Genomic DNA, 20663 nt, shown 5'->3' on the forward strand with positions numbered 1-20663 from the left:
GTTACTAGGCTAGAAGTTTGACTGGTCAGCTAGAGACTAAGTTACTAGGCTAGAAGTTTGACTGATCAGCTAGGGACTACGTTGCTAGGCTGGAAATTAGACTGGTCAGCTAGGGACTAAGTTACTAGGCTAGAAGTTTGACTGGTCAGCTAGGGACTAAGTTACTAGGCTAGAAGTTTGACTGGTCAGCTAGGGACTAAATTACTAGGCTAGAAGTTTGACTGGTCAGCTAAGGACTAAGTTTCTAGGTTAGAAACTAGACTGATCAGCTAGGGACTAGGTTACTGGGTTAGAAACTAGACTGATTATCTCGGGTATATTTTTATTTTCGCGCAAAACGACTCGAAAACTATCTGTTCTAGCTGTCCCTAATTTAACATTGTAAAACTAGAGGGAAGGCAGCTAGTCATCACCGCTCACCGCTAACTCTTGGGCTACTTTTTACTAACAAACAATGGGATTGATCGTAACATTATAACGCCCTAACGGCTGAGAAGGCGAGTATGTTTGGTGTGAAGGGGATTCGAACCCGCGACCTTCAGATTACGAGTCGAGTGCCTTAAGCACCTGGCCATGCCGGACAGGTCAACTTGGGACTAGGCTGCCCAATTAGCAACTTACCTGCCTTAGTAGTAACAAGGTCAGTCAGTTAGAGACTGGATTGCTAGGTTCTGGACTAAACTGGTCGGCTCGGTGCATAGAAACAACATATTAGTTTCTATATCTGAAGGAACAAAACGTATTGGTTTATATGGTCGAAGGAACAAAACGTTCAAGTTTATATGCGTATAGGATAAAACGTATTGGTTTGTATGTGTGTATTAACAAACTGTATTGGTTTATAATGAAGTATAATACCATTTGTTTCTTTATGTTTATGAACAAAACATATTAAATGAAGCAACGATTGTTGTTGTTTTTACGATAATAGGACTCGGTAGATGTTACACCAATGAAAAGGCAGCACGTGCCACGTGTCCCGATGACAAAGCTATGTTTGAGAAACGGTTTAAAGAAATAATTTTATACAGTAAGTATACCTAGGTATAAACAAACTTTGATGTATTAATACAGTCTTAGGTTAATTCCAGTAAGTTAGGCTTACTGTTATACCAGTATGTTATTATATATTCGCTTGGCAAGGAAATAATGTAATCCATATATTAATTAATGTTACTTGTTACAAGTGTTTGGAACCATTCTGTTTTAATGTATGAAGCTTAGAAACTATACAATCAGTTAAAACGATGTGGGAGTTACCTGATGTCAATAATAAACGTGGTGTGCATGTTTTCTTGACTCTCAAGAAAATCATGATATTTAACGCTTGTGAAACATGTTTTAAGAATCACTCATCTTGATGGTTTATTCTCTAATAATATCTAGACTTTTCATCTACCAGTCGAGAAACGGAAAATAAATCCAGGAAACTGGAGGCTTTTTTGGGTTTTCTTTCCAACTTCCCAAGTGATTTTAACTTTGTTTAGTTAAAACGTTTCAGAAGGATTCGAGTGGATTTCTGAACAAATTTCTCTCTGCATCTTTATTTGTGGAAGCTAATTTTTGTAAGGTTTTTCTTTTTTGTTTTTACGCCCTGGGCTGTACCAACACTCAGATGTTCATGGAAGCGAGGATGGTAAACAAAGATTAAAACAATCCTGTGGTAAACTGGTATTTTTTGTAGTTCTGAAAAATATATTGATGTCAACAGGAGTTAATAAGTGTAATACAGTGACTGGCAACGTTTCGCATGACATGAAACTCCTGACAATAAATTTGAGTGTAATACAGTGCCTAACAACGTTTCGCATGACATGAAACTCCTGACAATAAATTTGAGTGTAATACAGTGACTGGCAACGTTTCGGATAACTTGAAACCCCTGAAAACAGAATGAGTTTGAATACCATATTCGAAAAGTTTGAACTCCATATTTCACAACTTTGAACTGTATATTTCACAAGTTTGAACTCCATATTCTTATGGAATAACTCCATATTCCACAAGTTTGAGCTCCATGTTTCACAAGTTCCCTAACTCCATATTTCACAAGTTCCCTAACTCCATATCTCTCAAGTTCCCTAACTCCATATCTCACAAGTTGAGATCCATGTACCACAAGTTCTTTAACTCCATATGTCACAAGTTCCCTAACTCCATATCTCACAAGTTGAGATCCATGTACCACAAGTTCTTTAACTCCATATGTCACAAGTTCCCTAACTCCATATCTCACAAGTTGAGATCCATGTACCACAAGTTCCTTAACTCTATATTTCCATTGCTCTATTGAACTTCAAGTCGGAAAATAAAACAAAAATAGTCACAGATTAGCAGACGACAAAACATATCCGGTTCTGGTGTATTTTGTAAAACATATCCGATTCTGGTATATTTTGTAAAACATATCCGGTTCTGGTGTATTTTGTAAAACATATCCGGTTCTGGTGTATTTTGTAAAACATATCCGGTTCTGGTGTATTTTGTTTGTTTGTGTTTCTTTCCCTAAATGTCATGAATTACCCATGAAAGTAGGCTGCACACGGATTTAACTTTCTCATTTCAACACATAATCTGTAACCTATTATAAACCCCAATAAATATTCTACACACAAACATCATTAACTAATAATGTCTGGATCTTATAGAACACAACCACACAAACAATATTCCACTAGTTTGTATTTAAATCACTAGCACTTGTCCTTTATGTGATTCTCATGAAAATCATTGTTGGTAGCTAAACATTCCATTGTTCTCATTGTTTCCTGGTTCCCAGGAGTTTACCAGACGTGGAGTCTGTGATGAAAATATTCATTTGTGGTTCACTTCGTTATTTAGAATTAATCTTATTCTGACTGAACTGTTTTACGTCATTATTTACTATTGTCATGTTATAATTCACTACAGCTTAAACTGATATTAGTTTGTTTTAAATGAAATTAATGTTTCACGTGCCACGCTCAACTTGTGTTTCTGATGAAGGTAACGGATATTAATACACACGTAATTTATCTCACGAGAAATATTTTGCAACTTGTTATTACTCATGACTCAGCATCACTAGATATGGGTGTTAAGACCCCTCTGTAAACAAAGAAACAATACACTTGGTAGAAGAAGCAACACGTAGTGCCAGAGCACGACTCTTTTCAAAGCAAGTGTATTTATTTGTCTGTTTCTTTCAAGGGCTATCTGTTTAAAGCCGTCTCTGATAACATAGAGGGAAGACAATTAGTCAACAAGCCAACGCTTGTGTTACTTTTGTCTGAACGACTGGTTGGATTATTTGTTATTAAAGCTGACCAATGACACCAGAGTGCAGATAACATTTCTGCGGTAAGTGGTCATAAAGACCGATCAATGGATCGCGTCCAAAACTTCCTTTAGTGACACATTTATGTATTTTATTTCATTATGTTTGTTTGTTTTTGTTTATTTTTGAATTTCGCTCAAAGGTACACGAGGGTTATATGCGCTATTTCATTACGCACCTGTGGCAAAGGTACACGAGGGTAACATGCGCTATTTCATTACGCACCTGTGGCAAAGGTACACGAGGGTAACATGCGCTATTTCATTACGCACCTGTGGTAAACGTTAGTCAACTTTACAGTTCCACCTGTGGTAAACGTTAGTCAACTCTACAGTTCCACCTGTGGTAAACGTTAGTCAACTTTACAGTTCCACCTGTGGTAAACGTTAGTCAACTTTACAGTTCCACCTGTGGTAAACGTTAGTCAACTTTACAGTTCCACCTGTGGTAAACGTTAGTCAACTCTACAGTTCCACCTGTGGTAAACGTTAGTCAACTTTACAGTTCCACCTGTGGTAAACGTTAGTCAACTCTACAGTTCCACCTGTGGTAAACGTTAGTCAACTTTACAGTTCCACCTGTGGTAAACGTTAGTCAACTTTACAGTTCCACCTGTGGTAAACGTTAGTCAACTTTACAGTTCCACCTGTGGTAAACGTTAGTCAACTCTACAGTTCCACCTGTGGTAAACGTTAGTCAACTTTACAGTTCCACCTGTGGTAAACGTTAGTCAACTCTACAGTTCCACCTGTGGTAAACGTTAGTCAACTTTACAGTTCCACCTGTGGTAAACGTTAGTCAACTCTACAGTTCCACCTGTGGTAAACGTTAGTCAACTTTACAGTTCCACCTGTGGTAAACGTTAGTCAACTCTACAGTTCCACCTGTGGTAAACGTTAGTCAACTCTACAGTTCCACCTGTGGTAAACGTTAGTCAACTCTACAGTTCCACCTGTGGTAAACGTTAGTCAACTTTACAGTTCCACCTGTGGTAAACGTTAGTCAACTCTACAGTTCCACCTGTGGTAAACGTTAGTCAACTCTACAGTTCCCCTTTGTTGAAATAATGTCTATCGCACCAGGCAATTTGGACTCTCTTGAGGTCACTCAAGGAAACTGTAATCTATAACACTGCACCACTACCTCAGCGACAACAAGTGGTAGAAACACTCCACTTAACAAGCAATCATGGAGTTATGGACAACTGTCTACAAATCAAACTGGGAAATAAAATAGACATTCACAAGAATTCTGAAATTAAATTATTTAACAAATATTTAATATTTATCGCATCTTTCAAGTACACTACTTGTAGAGATTACACTAAGATAATCCTCAACTCTAACTAATAACTGTTTTGTTCGCGAGATCAAATCCCGCCGCCGAGCATGCAGTATGAACATTCTGTTGAGTCCCACTTCTCGTTGGTAAAAAAGCTCGCGGAAGGGGGTGTTGTTGGCCCCCGACAATCTCAAGATTAGTATAGTTTAACCTAGTAATTCTTAACCAAACTACTAGCTGGCTAAGTTGATTCAGCCAGTGCTGGGGCGACATTACAATAGTTTCTCGTTCTGTGTAGCGCCTAGTTTTGTACAGAATGTCCTCAAGCGTTACCGTTGGAACAATAATTTGTGTGTGTGTGTGTGTGGTTTTTTTAACTGGTGAGTGTAATTAAAACAAGAATACTGAAGTCGTATCATGGTTTCTGAAAGTAGATTGTTAGGTGTCAATCAATGCATACCGATATTACCATGGTCCGTAGGTAGGGGCAAGTGACATACTTTCAACAAACACAGACTCTTCGCATTCCTCCAGGGTGTGCACGTGGTCAACACAGGTAAATCACTGCACGTGAATGTCAACATGCTATAAGAGACTAGTTAAATACTACACTGTTACCTAGTGTTATAAAATATCCTGTTTGTGGACTTTGTATAAAAATTCGTTTTGTGGAAATTAAAGATTCTGTTCACATTCACCAAATTATTCTACTTCTGATCAGTTCAAATTAAACCCAAACAATCTGTGCAGTCTAAACACGTTTACTGTATTTCTGGAATTCGTTATCACATAACAAACCCTACACTTCTCTCTCCTATCACCGACTTACCTATTAAACGTCAAAAGAGAGTTTTTGTTAACTGTACCAATCAAACATAGCAATGTAATGTTTTAGGGAACATTTTGTCACGAGCAGCAGAAAACAAAATATCTGGTGAAACTTTTGTTGTGTGTATCAGAGAACGACAATATTGGGGAAAAGTTTTGTTGTGTGTATCAGGGAACGACAATATTTGGGAAAAGTTTTGTTGTGTGTATCAGAGAACGACAATATTGGGGAAAAGTTTTGTTGTGTGTATCAGAGAACGACAATATTAGGGAAAAGTTTTGTTGTGTGTATCAGAGAACGACAATATTGGGGAAAAGTTTTGTTGTGTGTATCAGAGAACGACAATATTAGGGAAAAGTTTTGTTGTGTGTATCAGAGAACGACAATATTGGGGAAAACCCTTGTTTTATCTTCAGATTCATACTTTGACATGGCTTACCAGTAGGCCACACACGGCTCTTAAGGACAGCGTTAGACGATTTCAAGTTTAGACATTAATTTATAAGTATTTCTCACGATTATATATTAGTTTATAATTATATCTTTCTGTTACATATTAACTTATAATTTTCTCTCACTATTTCGTATGGCGCTAATGTTAGTTTCATTTAATTTCGTTTGTAGTTTGTTCGTTTTTTTTAGAATTTTCGGAATTATATTTAAACTTATGACGATTAGATTGTCTCTTGACATAGTATGTAGATTTTGAACAAAACGGGAGACTTTCAAGTTATTTGAATCGCGTGTGATATTAATGGGATTACGCCCGAAATTTCGTCAACACTGAGCATTAAACTAATGTTTCGATAAGGTTAAGTTTTAATTTTCTGTCATATAATATTCCCTATTCATTTTCATGCCGGATTGATATAGTTTTAGTACTGATATGAAATGTTAGGCTTAGTTGTTTGTTTTAGAGCAAAGCGACATTGGACTATCTGTTATGTCTACTGCGAGGAATCGAACTTCAGTTTTTAGCGTTGTGAGTCCGTAACCTTATCGTTTGCCCATCGAAAGACACTCATAATGTTTTTATGAGTTCTCTAAGTTCAGATGTTTTATCAGTTCTATTAACCTGTTATCGTTTCGTTTATGTACTTGTGAAAGAATTGTTTTAATAGAGTTGTAACAGTGACATAACCTATCAATAAAGATAATATTATTTATCTTTGAATTGGGTATTTGTCCTCATTGATACAATTGGATCTAGTGTTTACTATGTACGGTATTAAGTAATGAAACAGCAAATTAGCCCTGAAGAAGGGTATTTGATTGACTACAATCTATTTTATGACAAATGTTGTAAGTCTATTTGAATGTGTATTTTAATACTTTTAGGGAAACAAGATCTTAAGACTGTGTCCACGATTCAGAATATTTTTTGTCCCATCAACGGTAGGTATCACTTCACCTACACAGCGAAGAATGGAGAGTTTCAATGTCCTCATCTTTTCTCAGAGATTAGCAACTGTCCCCATGGTAACAGTCTGGGCATCCGATTTCGACAGTGCAACTTCCCAGACATGAGTATGATTTTTATATTATAAAGAATTAGTAGTAGTAAGCCTAAATGTAAGAAATAGTAGTAGCAACTGTCCCCATGGTAACAGTCTGGGCATCCGATTTCGACAGTGCAACTTCCCAGACATGAATATGATTTTTATACTATAAAGAATTAGTAGTAGTAAGCCTAAATGTAAGAAATAGTAGTAGTAAGCCTAAATGTAAGAAATAGTAGTAGTAAGCCTAAATGTAAGAATTAGTAGGAGTAAACCTAAATGTAAAAAATAGTAGTAGTAAGCCTAAATGTAAGAATTAGTAGTAGTAAACTTAAATGTAAGAATTAGTAGTAGTAAACCTAAATGTAAGAATTATTAGTAGTAAACTTAAATGTAAGAATTAGTAGTTGTAAGCCTAAATATAAGAATTAATAGTAGTAAACCTAAATGTAAGAAATAGTAGTAGTAAGCCTAAATGTAAGAAATAGTAGTAGTAAGCCTAAATGTAAGAATTAGTAGTAGTAAACCTAAATGTAAGAATTATTAGTAGTAAGCCTAAATATAAGAATTAGTAGTAGTAAGCTTAAATGTAAGAATTAGTAGTAGTAAACTTAAATGTAAGAATTATTAGTAGTAAACCTAAATGTAAGAATTATTAGTAGTAAGCCTAAATGTAAGAATTAGTAGTAGTAAGCTTAGATTTAAGAATTAGTAGTAGTAAACTTAAATGTAAGAATTAGTAGTAGTAAGCCTAAATGTAAAAATTAGTAGTAGTGAGCCTAAATGTAAAAATTAGTACTAGTAAGCCTAAATGTATTTATTGGTTGAATAATATAAAATAATTATTACTGAGTTTGTTTGCCTGTTATTACTTACAAAGTTACACATTGGGTTATCTGTGCTGTAGCCACTACGAGTATCGAAGCCTAGTTTTTAACGATATACGTCAATAGACTTACCGCTGTACCACTAAGGGCGCTACTTTTAAGAACAAATTGTAAACACTAAATTTAGTTAAGCTAAGGATTGATAATAGTTACTGAAATATAACAATGATAACACGTATCAATAGGTTATTACCTTTAAACATAACAATCATAACACGTATCAATAGGTTATTACCTTTAAACATGACAATCATAACACGTATCAATAGGTTATTCCCTTTAAACATAACAATCATAACACGTATCAATAGGTTATTACCTTTAAACATAACAATCATAACACGTATCACTAAGTTATTACCTTTAAACATAACAATCTTAACACGTATCACTAAGTTATTACCTTTAAACATGACAATCATAACACGTATCAATAGGTTATTCCCTTTAAACATAACAATCATAACACGTATCAATAGGTTATTACCTTTAAACATAACAATCATAACACGTATCAATAGGTTATTACCTTTAAACATGACAATCATAACACGTATTAGGTTATTACCTTTAAACATAACAATTATAACACGTATCAATAGGTTATTACCTTTACACATAACAATGATAACATATATAACAATAGGTTATCACCTTTAAACATAACAATGATAACATGTAGCAATAGGTTGTTACTTTTAAACATAACAATGACAACATGTAGGAATAGGTTGTTACCTTTAAACGTAACAATGATAACATGTAACAATAGGTTATCAACTTTAAACGTAACTATGATAACATGTAGCAATTGGTTGTTACTTTTAAACATAACAATGATAACATGTAGGAATAGGTTATTACCTTCAAACGTAACAATGATAACATGCAACAATAGGTTATCAACTTTAAACGTAACAATGATAACATGCAACAATAGGTTATCAACTTTAAACGCAACAATGATAACATGTAACAATAGGTTATTACCTTTAAATGTAACAATGAAAGGATGTCACAATAGGTTATCAACTTTAAACGTAACAATGATAACATGTAGCAATAGGTTATTACCTTTAAATGTAACAATGAAAGGATGTCACAATAGGTTATTTCCTTTAAATGTAATAATGATAACATGTAACAATAGGTTGTGAACTTTAAACGTAACAATGATAACATGTAACAATAGGTTATTACCTTTAAATGTAACAATGAAAGGATGTTACAATAGGTTATTACTTTTAAATGTAACAATGATAACATGTAACAATAGGTTATGAACTTTAAACGTAACAATGATAACATGTAACAATAGCTTATGAACTTTAAACGTAACAATGATAACATGTAACAATATGTTATTACCTTTAAATGTAACAATGAAAGGATGTCACAATAGGTTATCAACTTTAAATGTAACAATGATAACATGTAACAATAGGTTATTACCTTTAAATGTAACAATGAAAGGATGTCACAATAGGTTATCAACTTTAAACGTAACAATGATAACATGTAACAATAGGTTATGAACTTTAAACGTAACAATGATAACATGTAACAATAGGTTATTATTTTTAAATGTAACAATGAAAGGATGTCACAATAGGTTATTTCTTTTAAACGTAACAATGATAACATGTAGCAATAGGTTATTACCTTTAAATGTAACAATGAGAGGATGTCACAATAGGTTATTTCCTTTAAATGTAACAATGATAACATGTAACAATAGGTTGTGAACTTTAAACGTAACAATGATAACATGTAACAATAGGTTATCAACTTTAAACATAACAATGATAACATGTAGCAATAGGTTATCAACTTTAAACGTAACAAAGGTAAAATGTAGCAATAGATTATTACCTTTAAACGTAACAATGAAAGGATGTCACAATAGGTTATTTCTTTTAAACGTAACAATGATAACATGTAGCAATAGGTTATTACCTTTAAACGTAACAATGAAAGGATGTCACAATAGGTTATCAACTTTAAACGTAACAATGATAACATGTAACAATAGGTTATTACCTTTAAATATAACAATGAAAGGATGTCACAATAGGTTATTTCTTTTAAACGTAACAATGATAACATGTAGCAATAGGTTATTACCCTTAAACGTAACAATGATAACATGTAGCAACAGGTTATTACCTTTAAATGTAACAATGAAAGGATGTCACAATAGGTTATCAACTTTAAACGTAACAATGATAACATGTAACAATAGGTTATGAACTTTAAACGTAACAATGATAACATGTAACAATAGGTTATTATTTTTAAATGTAACAATGAAAAAATGTTACAATAGGTTATTACCTTTAAATGTAACAATGAAAGGATGTCACAATAGGTTATCAACTTTAAACGTAACAAAGGTAAAATGTAGCAATAGATTATTACCTTTAAACGTAACAATGAAAGGATGTCACAATAGGTTATTTCTTTTAAACGTAACAATGATAACATGTAGCAATAGGTTATTACCTTTAAACGTAACAATGAAAGGATGTCACAATAGGTTATCAACTTTAAACGTAACAATGATAACATGTAACAATAGGTTATTACCTTTAAATATAACAATGAAAGGATGTCACAATAGGTTATTTCTTTTAAACGTAACAATGATAACATGTAGCAATAGGTTATTACCCTTAAACGTAACAATGATAACATGTAGCAACAGGTTATTACCTTTAAATGTAACAATGAAAGGATGTCACAATAGGTTATCAACTTTAAACGTAACAATGATAACATGTAACAATAGGTTATGAACTTTAAACGTAACAATGATAACATGTAACAATAGGTTATTATTTTTAAATGTAACAATGAAAAAATGTTACAATAGGTTATTACCTTTAAATGTAACAATGAAAGGATGTCACAATAGGTTATCAACTTTAAACGTAACAATGATAATATGTAACAATAGGTTATTACCTTTAAATGTAACAATGAAAGGATGTCACAATAGGTTATTAACTTTAAACGTAACAATGATAACATGTAGCAATAGGTTATTACCTTTAAATGTAACAATGAAAGGATGTCACAATAGGTTATTAACTTTAAACGTAACAATGATAACATGTAGCAATAGGTTATTACCTTTAAATGTAACAATGAAAGGATGTCACAATAGGTTATCAACTTTAAACGTAACAATGATAACATGTAACAATAGGTTATGAACTTTAAACGTAACAATGATAACATGTAACAATAGGTTATTATTTTTAAATGTAACAATGAAAGGATGTTACAATAGGTTATTACCTTTAAATGTAACAATGAAAGGATGTCACAATAGGTTATCAACTTTAAACGTAACAATGATAATATGTAACAATAGGTTATTACCTTTAAATGTAATAATGAAAGGATGTCACAATAGGTTATTAACTTTAAACGTAACAATGATAACATGTAGCAATAGGTTATTACCTTTAAATGTAACAATGAAAGGATGTCACAATAGGTTATTACCTTTAAATGTAACAATGATAACATGTAACAATAGGTTATCAACTTTAAACGTAACAATGATAATATGTAACAATGAAAGGATGTCACAATATGTTATTACTTTTAAATGTAACAATGATAACATGTAACAATAGGTTATCAACTTTAAACGTAACAATGATAACATGTAACAATAGGTTATTACCTTTAAATGTAACAATGAAAGGATGTCACAATAGGTTATCAACTTTAAACGTAACAATGATAACATGTAACAATAGGTTATGAACTTTAAACGTAACAATGATAACATGTAACAATAGGTTATTATTTTTAAATGTAACAATGAAAGGATCTTACAATAGGTTATTACCTTTAAATGTAACAATGAAAGGATGTCACAATAGGTTATCAACTTTAAACGTAACAATGATAACATGTAACAATAGGTTATTACCTTTAAATGTAACAATGAAAGGATGTCACAATAGGTTATCAACTTTAAACGTAACAATGATAACATGTAACAATAGGTTGTGAACTATAAACGTAACAATGATAACATGTAACAATAGGTTATCACCTTTAAATGTAACAATGATAACATGTAGCAATAGTTATTGTCTTTAAATGTAACAATGAAAGGATGTCACAATAGGTTATCAACTTTAAACGTAACAATGATAACATGTAGCAATAGGTTATTACTTTTAAACGTAACAATGAAAGGATATCACAATAGGTAATTTGTTTTAAAAATTTGGATACTTGAAGAGTAAGATTAAAGTTGTTCCTAAAGTGGTGGCCCAGCATTGCCAGGTGTGTTAAGGCGTTCGACTCCTAATCTGAGGGTCTCGGGTTCGAATCCCTGTCGCTCCAAACATGCTCGCCCTGTCAACCATGGGGGCGTTAGAACGTGAGGTCAATCCCAGTTTTCGTTGGTAAAAAGAGTAGCCCATGAGGTGGTGGTGGGTGGATATGACTAGCTGCCCTCCCTCTAGTCTTACACAGCTAGCACAGATAACCCTCGTGTAACTTTACTGGAAATTCAAAAACAAACAATCCTAAAGTAAAACTGAGGAAAATGACTTCCATAAACGTTTCTATTCAAAACACAAGTTTAACAGACTTTACTTTTGAAACTCGTGAGTTCCCTAACTTTGTAATAACAATACAATTGTTATCTTGGAACTTGTTGTGAGTTCGATATTTTCGTTGACAATAACAAATGATATTTTTCGAATTTATTGGGAGCTCCATAAGTCTGTGCTAACCATACAAATTTTACTATCCGAATTATTCTACGTTTGTATTAATAATAAAAACGTTATTATCGAAAGTTATCAGTTTGAGACCTTTCTACTTGTCATAATTAACTATAACAATGGAAGGCATAAAGTAAGATGATGCGTTTATATATTATAGGTTCTTATGTACCTGAGTTAGGACTAAATACTATTGGAAAGTATAAAATAAGATGTTACGTCTATATATTATAGGTTATTGTGTACCTGAACTAGGACTAGCTTCTGAGCTAGGACTAACTTCTAATTTAAAGCATTGTTATTAATGTAACAACATTTTGTTGTTGTTTTTTTTTTCTTTTAGACGTCCAGTTTTTGTGTTTAGGGGACTGGGAAGGGCCTAACGAAGATCGCCATCTTGCTCTTATGGATCTACGGCCAGAACCAGAGGGGAGACCCAAGTACCGTTGTGGGGTAAGCCACATACGTCTTTAGGCTAGACTGCAGTGGTTCTTAACCTGGGGATCGTGACCCCTGGGGGTCGTTTGAAGTTTCTCGGGGGGTCACGGATGATTTGAGAATTATTGGGGAAATCACGGAGCAGTTTGTAGTTTTCGTGACAAGTGTCTGTAACTACCCACCAATGAGAAACACACTTCAGTTTGTAGTTTTCGTGACAAGTGTCTGTAACTACCCACCAATGAGAAACACGCTTCAGTTTGTAGTTTTCGTGACAAGTGTCTGTAACTACCCACCAATGAGAAACACGCTTCAGCTTGTAGTTTTCGTGACAAGTGTCTGTAACTACCCACCAATGAGAAACACGCTTCAGTTTGTAGTTTTCGTGACAAGTGTCTGTAACTACCCACCAATGAGAAACACGCTTCAGTTTGTAGTTTTTGTGACAAGTGTCTGTAACTACCCACCAATGAGAAACACGCTGAAGTGCAGCAGTTGAACTGCGTCGAGATGCTTGTTGCGCAACCACCTGTCTAATTTTGAGTAAAAATTTTCATATATTACAACGTTTTGAATTGCCTAAATTTTTAACTATATAATATTAATACATCGAACTTAAAATTTAAATATCAAAGTTTCCATCGTATTTAGTATATTTTCTCTATATATATTATATCAACCCTCACACTGAGTGAATAAGTGGGTTTTGTATGATGTTCAGTAATTCAATGGATTTTGTATTTGTTTAGCACTTGTAGCATTTCTCAAGGTCATTTATTTGTAACATTTTCAATAAATTAGGATCTTTATATAGTTTTGTTTTATTTTACCTTTACGCAAAGCTCACCATTACAAAAATTATTATAAGGGTCATGGTAATACCCTGGAGAGTCTCAAGGGGTAAGACGATGAAAAGGGTTAAGAACCACTGGACTAGAGCGTTGAATTTAAACGTTTCTGTAGATCGTTATTCTAAATTCATATTGCGATATAACATACTGACTCAACTGAAGCAACACTTTCCATTAGTAATGTATAAAGTATTAGACAACCTCAGAATGTGGTATTTCGTTTTCGGCAGCGTCACACACCGCTGATTACGTAGTGTCTGGTTAGGTGTGTAAGCGTCAGCAGTTTCCAGAATATACGTTTGAGTGAGTTCTAGGTATTTCTCCTTATCGGTGACAAGAAACAACTTTATTTAATATATAGAACATTCAAATGCTATATGAAAGTATGTTTATTAATAACACATGTAATAATACTGCTCTAACAAGTCTATCATTTATCACATGATTACAACATTACTAAGTGTGCATATGCAAGAACAGTTTATTAAGTGATACATCACTTTGAAATGTTGGTTTACCTTAACAACATGCTAATATCCGCACTAATAAGTCATCGTATTTTGAAAATCTTAAAACAATAGTTTAATTTATTAGCAGGACTCTCACTGGGGGACATTTAAAAATAATGAACTATCTAATTCGTTTTGTTTCTTAATGTTAATCAAACTTTATTGGACATTTTTATAACTCAAAAATGAAATATTCCCCACACTGTCCTTAGAGCTGCAAAATGTGATTTAAAGTGGCATGTTTACTGAAATCCATTAGTGCATCATTAACTTAATAGTCAAGAACAAGAAACATGGAATTCTCCAAATGACACACAGAGGTATTCAGGAACTATTTAGAACCACCTTGGTAGATTTTGTGTAGCAAGCCATGAATAACATTATGCCTGTAGCTGTTTTTGTAGTATTCCTGTCTACTCATCCCACTGCTGACTACAATGATGCTTCAACCTTCTAACCGAATCACAGATGAAATAATTCATACGTCAACTGAAAGTTAAACATAAAACACTGATAGCAGAACCATAAAAGGTTGAGAGATGTTTAATTAATGATGCTGAGAATGTTTATTGATATATACTGTGTTTATTTCCAGCAGGTAGACCTTAGTACTAGATAGTATAAAGACTTGAGGATGCTGTGTTTCACTTTAAAAACATATCAGTTAACAAAAGAAATCCTGTCTTAAAGTTGTCTCTAAAACATAGGCTCAAAACCACCTTTTTTAATATTGAACAAATTGAAGTGTTAATTCACCCTCTGTTCTCTGTGTGTGTGAGAGAAGAGGCACAATAACCAACACAGTCTCAGATTTCACGTTTATAATGGCGCTTAAACTTTTCACCTGATTGTTCACTGCAGTAAATAAAGATATACCAGCAAGTTATTCAGTCAGTTAAATAGAATATAATTATCTTCAGGTAAAGACCAGAGTTAAATTATAACTTCCACTTATTTCACGAACAGTTGTACAAGAAAGACGAGGAAACAGGGGTGGTCTTTATCTCTTTATCTGCTGACTCTACCTGTTCTACCAGACTTCGCAGTTCGTCAGAAGGTTACGAGTCTCTGCTGCTTTCTCCATGTAAGTCAGAAATCTTTAACATGTTAACAAATATTTCATTTTTCAAATGTATATTATTTGATGTTTTGTGACATGGGACAGGGGATTATCGTATAGATAATAATTAAACCGATCGTTGGTTGTTGTAACACAGGTGGTCTGTATCGTGCTCAGAACTGGGCTGTATACCGCCTGATAAAACATGTTACAGTTTGAAAATTACATAGTGAAACATAATGAGTATCGTTCTCAACTGTACTATATACATCAATACAGTTTTGTCAAAGCTAGGTCCTTAAACGAGGATTTTAAATCCTACTTAAATGTTCGTATACGAAGACCAGAAACACAGAGGATTGACTGTGTGGTATTAAAATAGTTTTGGAGTCTCAGCACTTCGTTATAGTTCATGTCCAGTTACGCTCTATCTAAATCGTGGTAATAACCACATTACATAAACTTACGTCATAAGGATATCATGTCTGAAGTATGCAACTCCTTTCTGTATGTTTTTCATAATCCATCTAGTGTACGACAATGGCAGTTGTAGAATATCATTACTGACATCCGTCGGTTATGTATCCGGAGACTTGAGCAGAGTCTCTCCGTGAGAACTACCACGAACACGTTTTAATTTGCAAAATGTTTGACCCGTGTGACAAGAATCATGCCTTATCTGTTTGGTCTTGTTTCCATACAAAAATCATACTTAGTTATGTTGTATGCTGTTTTACTCTCTAAAACAATCAGTATTTTGGGAGACATCGCAGTACCTCAAAATGGTCTAACAATATCAAATTGTGGTTTTGATACACGCCTATCGACGACAAATTCATATCGCCTGTAATTTCCACGTGCCTTACCGAGGTGCTTGTTCAAAATTATTTTAATATAGTATTCTCTTTCTCAGACCTGTATATGTGAAAACACACTATTTTTAGGTCTTGGAACATAACATGCATGCAATTTACATTTTAATTCACTGTGAAAACACTTAGGATCTTAATTATATAAAGGCTTATAAGCATATCGCTGATGAAATATATGGACTTCGTAAAGACGTTTCAGCGACAACATACAGAAAACTTTAGGGGTAGTTCGGTTGGATAGTTTTAATAACAGGAATATTAAAGTATTTTGATGAGACAGTTAAATAACACTAATTGAAAATGGTACAAGTAATTTGTCGATAGAAACGTTTTAGTGAGAATACGTATTTGAAGTAATGGGTAGTTTTAACTACCCATATGACTGTATTAAACATGCCTTCATGTGTGTCTGATGAAGGCCACTTTAACGACTGTATTAAACATGCCTTCATGTGTGTCTGATGAAGGCCACTTTAATGACTGTATTAAACATGCCTTCATGTGTGCCTGATGAAGGCCACTTTAACGACTGTATTAAACATGCCTTCATGTGTTTCTGATGAAGGCCACTTTAACGACTGTATTAAACATGCCTTCATGTGTTTCTGATGAAGGCCACTTTAATGACTGTATTAAACATGCCTTCATGTGTTTCTGATAAAGGCCACTTTAACGACTGTATTAAACATGATTTCATGTGTTTCTGATGAAGGCCACTTTAATGACTGTATTAAACATGCCTTCATGTGTGCCTGATGAAGGCCACTTTAACGACTGTATTACACATGCCTTCATGTGTGCCTGATGAAGGCCACTTCAACGACTGTATTAAACATGCCTTCATGTGTGTGATGAAGGCCACTTTAACGACTGTATTAAACATGCCTTCATGTGTGCCTGATGAAGGCCACTTCAACGACTGTATTAAACATGCTTTTATGTGTGCCTGATGAAGGCCACTTTAACGACTGTATTAAACATGCCTTCATGTGTGCCTGATGAAGGCCACTTTAATGACTGTATTAAACATACCTTCATGTGTGCCTGATGAAGGCCACTTTAATGACTGTATTAAACATGCCTTCATGTGTGCCTGATGAAGGCCACTTCAACGACTGTATTAAACATGCTTTTATGTGTGCCTGATGAAGGCCACTTTAACGACTGTATTAAACATGCCTTCATGTGTGCCTGATGAAGGCCACTTTAATGACTGTATTAAACATACCTTCATGTGTGTCTGATGAAGGCCACTTTAATGACTGTATTAAACATGCCTTCATGTGTGCGTGATGAAGGCCACTTTAATGACTGTATTAAACCTGCCTTCATGTGTGCCTGATGAAGGCCACTTTAATGACTGTATTAAACATGTCTTCATGTGTGTCTAATGAAGGCCACTTTAACGACTGTATTAAACATGCCTTCATGTGTTTCTGATGAAGGCCACTTTAATGACTGTATTAAACATGCCTTCATGTGTGCCTGATGAAGGCCACTTTAATGACTGTATTAAACATGCCTTCATGTGTGTCTGATGAAGGCCACTTTAACGACTCTATTAAACATGCCTTCATGTGTGCCTGATGAAGGCCACTTTAATGACTGTATTAAACATGCCTTCATATGTGTCTGATGAAGGCCACTTTAACGATTGTATTAAACATGCCTTCATGTGTGTCTGATGAAGGCCACTTTAATGACTGTATTAAACATGCCTTCATGTGTGCCTGATGAAGGCCACTTTTAACGACTGTATTAAACATGCCTTCATGTGTTTCTGATGAAGGCCACTTTAACGACTGTATTAAACATGCCTTCATGTGTTTCTGATGAAGGCCACTTTAATGACTGTATTAAACATGCCTTCATGTGTTTCTGATAAAGGCCACTTTAACGACTGTATTAAACATGATTTCATGTGTTTCTGATGAAGGCCACTTTAATGACTGTATTAAACATGCCTTCATGTGTGCCTGATGAAGGCCACTTTAATGACTGTATTACACATGCCTTCATGTGTGTGATGAAGGCCACTTTAACGACTGTATTAAACATGCCTTTATGTGTGTGATGAAGGCCACTTTAACGACTGTATTAAACATGCCTTCATGTGTGCCTGATGAAGGCCACTTCAACGACTGTATTACACATGCTTTTATGTGTGCCTGATGAAGGCCACTTTAACGACTGTATTAAACATGCCTTCATGTGTGCCTGATGAAGGCCACTTTAATGACTGTATTAAACATACCTTCATGTGTGCCTGATGAAGGCCACTTTAATGACTGTATTAAACATGCCTTCATGTGTGCCTGATGAAGGCCACTTCAACGACTGTATTAAACATGCTTTTATGTGTGCCTGATGAAGGCCACTTTAACGACTGTATTAAACATGCCTTCATGTGTGCCTGATGAAGGCCACTTTAATGACTGTATTAAACATACCTTCATGTGTGTCTGATGAAGGCCACTTTAATGACTGTATTAAACATGCCTTCATGTGTGCGTGATGAAGGCCACTTTAATGACTGTATTAAACCTGCCTTCATGTGTGCCTGATGAAGGCCACTTTAATGACTGTATTAAACATGTCTTCATGTGTGTCTAATGAAGGCCACTTTAACGACTGTATTAAACATGCCTTCATGTGTTTCTGATGAAGGCCACTTTAATGACTGTATTAAACATGCCTTCATGTGTGCCTGATGAAGGCCACTTTAATGACTGTATTAAACATGCCTTCATATGTGTCTGATGAAGGCCACTTTAACGACTCTATTAAACATGCCTTCATGTGTGCTTGATGAAGGCCACTTTAATGACTGTATTAAACATGCCTTCATGTGTGTGTGATGAAGGCCACTTTAACGACTGTATTAAACATGCCTTCACGTGTTTCTGATGAAGGCCACTTTAATGACTGTATTAAACATGCCTTCATGTGTGCCTGATGAAGGCCACTTTAATGACTGTATTAAACACACCTTCATGTGTGCTTGATGAAGGCCACTTTAATGACTGTATTAAACATGCCTTCACGTGTTTCTGATGAAGGCCACTTTAATGACTGTATTAAACATGCCTTCATGTGTGCCTGATGAAGGCCACTTTAATGACTGTATTAAACATGCCTTCATGTGTGTCTGATGAAGGCCACTTTAACGACTGTATTAAACATGCCTTCATGTGTTTCTGATGAAGGCCACTTTAATGACTGTATTAAACATGCCTTCATGTGTGCCTGATGAAGGCCACTTTAATGACTGTATTAAACATGCCTTCATGTGTGTCTGATGAAGGCCACTTTAACGACTCTATTAAACATGCCTTCATGTGTGCCTGATGAAGGCCACTTTAATGACTGTATTAAACATGCCTTCATGTGTGTGTGATGAAGGCCACTTTAACGACTGTATTAAACATGCCTTCACGTGTTTCTGATGAAGGCCACTTTAATGACTGTATTAAACATGCCTTCATGTGTGCCTGATGAAGGCCACTTTAATGACTGTATTAAACATACCTTCATGTGTGCTTGATGAAGGCCACTTTAATGACTGTATTAAACATACCTTCATGTGTGCTTGATGAAGGCCACTTTAATGACTGTATTAAACATACCTTTATGTGTGCTTGATGAAGGCCACTTTAATGTTTATCTCTCTTCTTTCTCAGTTCCTGAGTCTAAAGCTCTATTAGTTCGGCCTCACTGCAAGTTTCCTGACTGGAGTCAAGGACAGTGGGAACATATCCTTGTAGACGGTAGAAGGTTTACTTTTAGAGATTTTGTCAATTTTCAGACAATCACCGCGACCTGCATACAGAAGGAAAACAAAACACCCAACGACCGGTTCTTCGTGTCCACTGTCTCTCAGTGGTGAGTAACGAAACTGTTACGTATCCTACCAAGTCTCAGATAAGCTTATGCGATGGAAGATCAAATGCTACGGGAGAAAATATAATACTAACAAATTTCATCTTCTTACATACTATAACATTGTAACACACCAAATGTTACATGTTATGTGTTGTCTATATATTATAACATCCTATCACACTAAATGTTACATGTTGTGTGTTTTCTACATATTATAACACCCTAACAAACCAAATGTTACATGTTGTGTTTTCTGTTAAAGCGGAGAATCTTTCTACAACTGTGTCTGGCTCGAAAGGCGAAGTCACAATATCCTGGAGATCATGTTTGGATCAACTCCCAGTTCCCACTTCTCGGATAATCTGTGCAGGAATCAACAGTTTGAGTCCAAGGAATGGGTTACACAAGGAAGTAAGGATCTAAAACATAAATATCTGTAAATTTGTGAACTTTCCTGTAACACATCAGTCAGACCGTTAACTTAC

General features: G+C 34.7%; 1 protein-coding gene across 1 annotated transcript; it reads left to right on the forward strand.

Annotated features, from left to right (window-relative positions):
- The first annotated feature begins 771 nt into the window (after window positions 1–771).
- Window positions 772–20182, forward strand: LOC143233829 (uncharacterized). Its single transcript, XM_076470568.1, has 5 exons — window positions 772–1030; window positions 6765–6953; window positions 12910–13019; window positions 15331–15448; window positions 19977–20182. The coding sequence occupies exons 1-5, from the start codon at window positions 994–996 to the stop codon at window positions 20180–20182; spliced, it is 660 nt and encodes a 219-aa protein (XP_076326683.1). The 5' UTR covers window positions 772–993.
- Window positions 20183–20663: the final 481 nt, after the last annotated feature.

Source organism: Tachypleus tridentatus, chromosome 1 (assembly GCF_004210375.1).
Source record: "Tachypleus tridentatus isolate NWPU-2018 chromosome 1, ASM421037v1, whole genome shotgun sequence".
Taxonomy (NCBI): domain Eukaryota; kingdom Metazoa; phylum Arthropoda; class Merostomata; order Xiphosura; family Limulidae; genus Tachypleus; species Tachypleus tridentatus.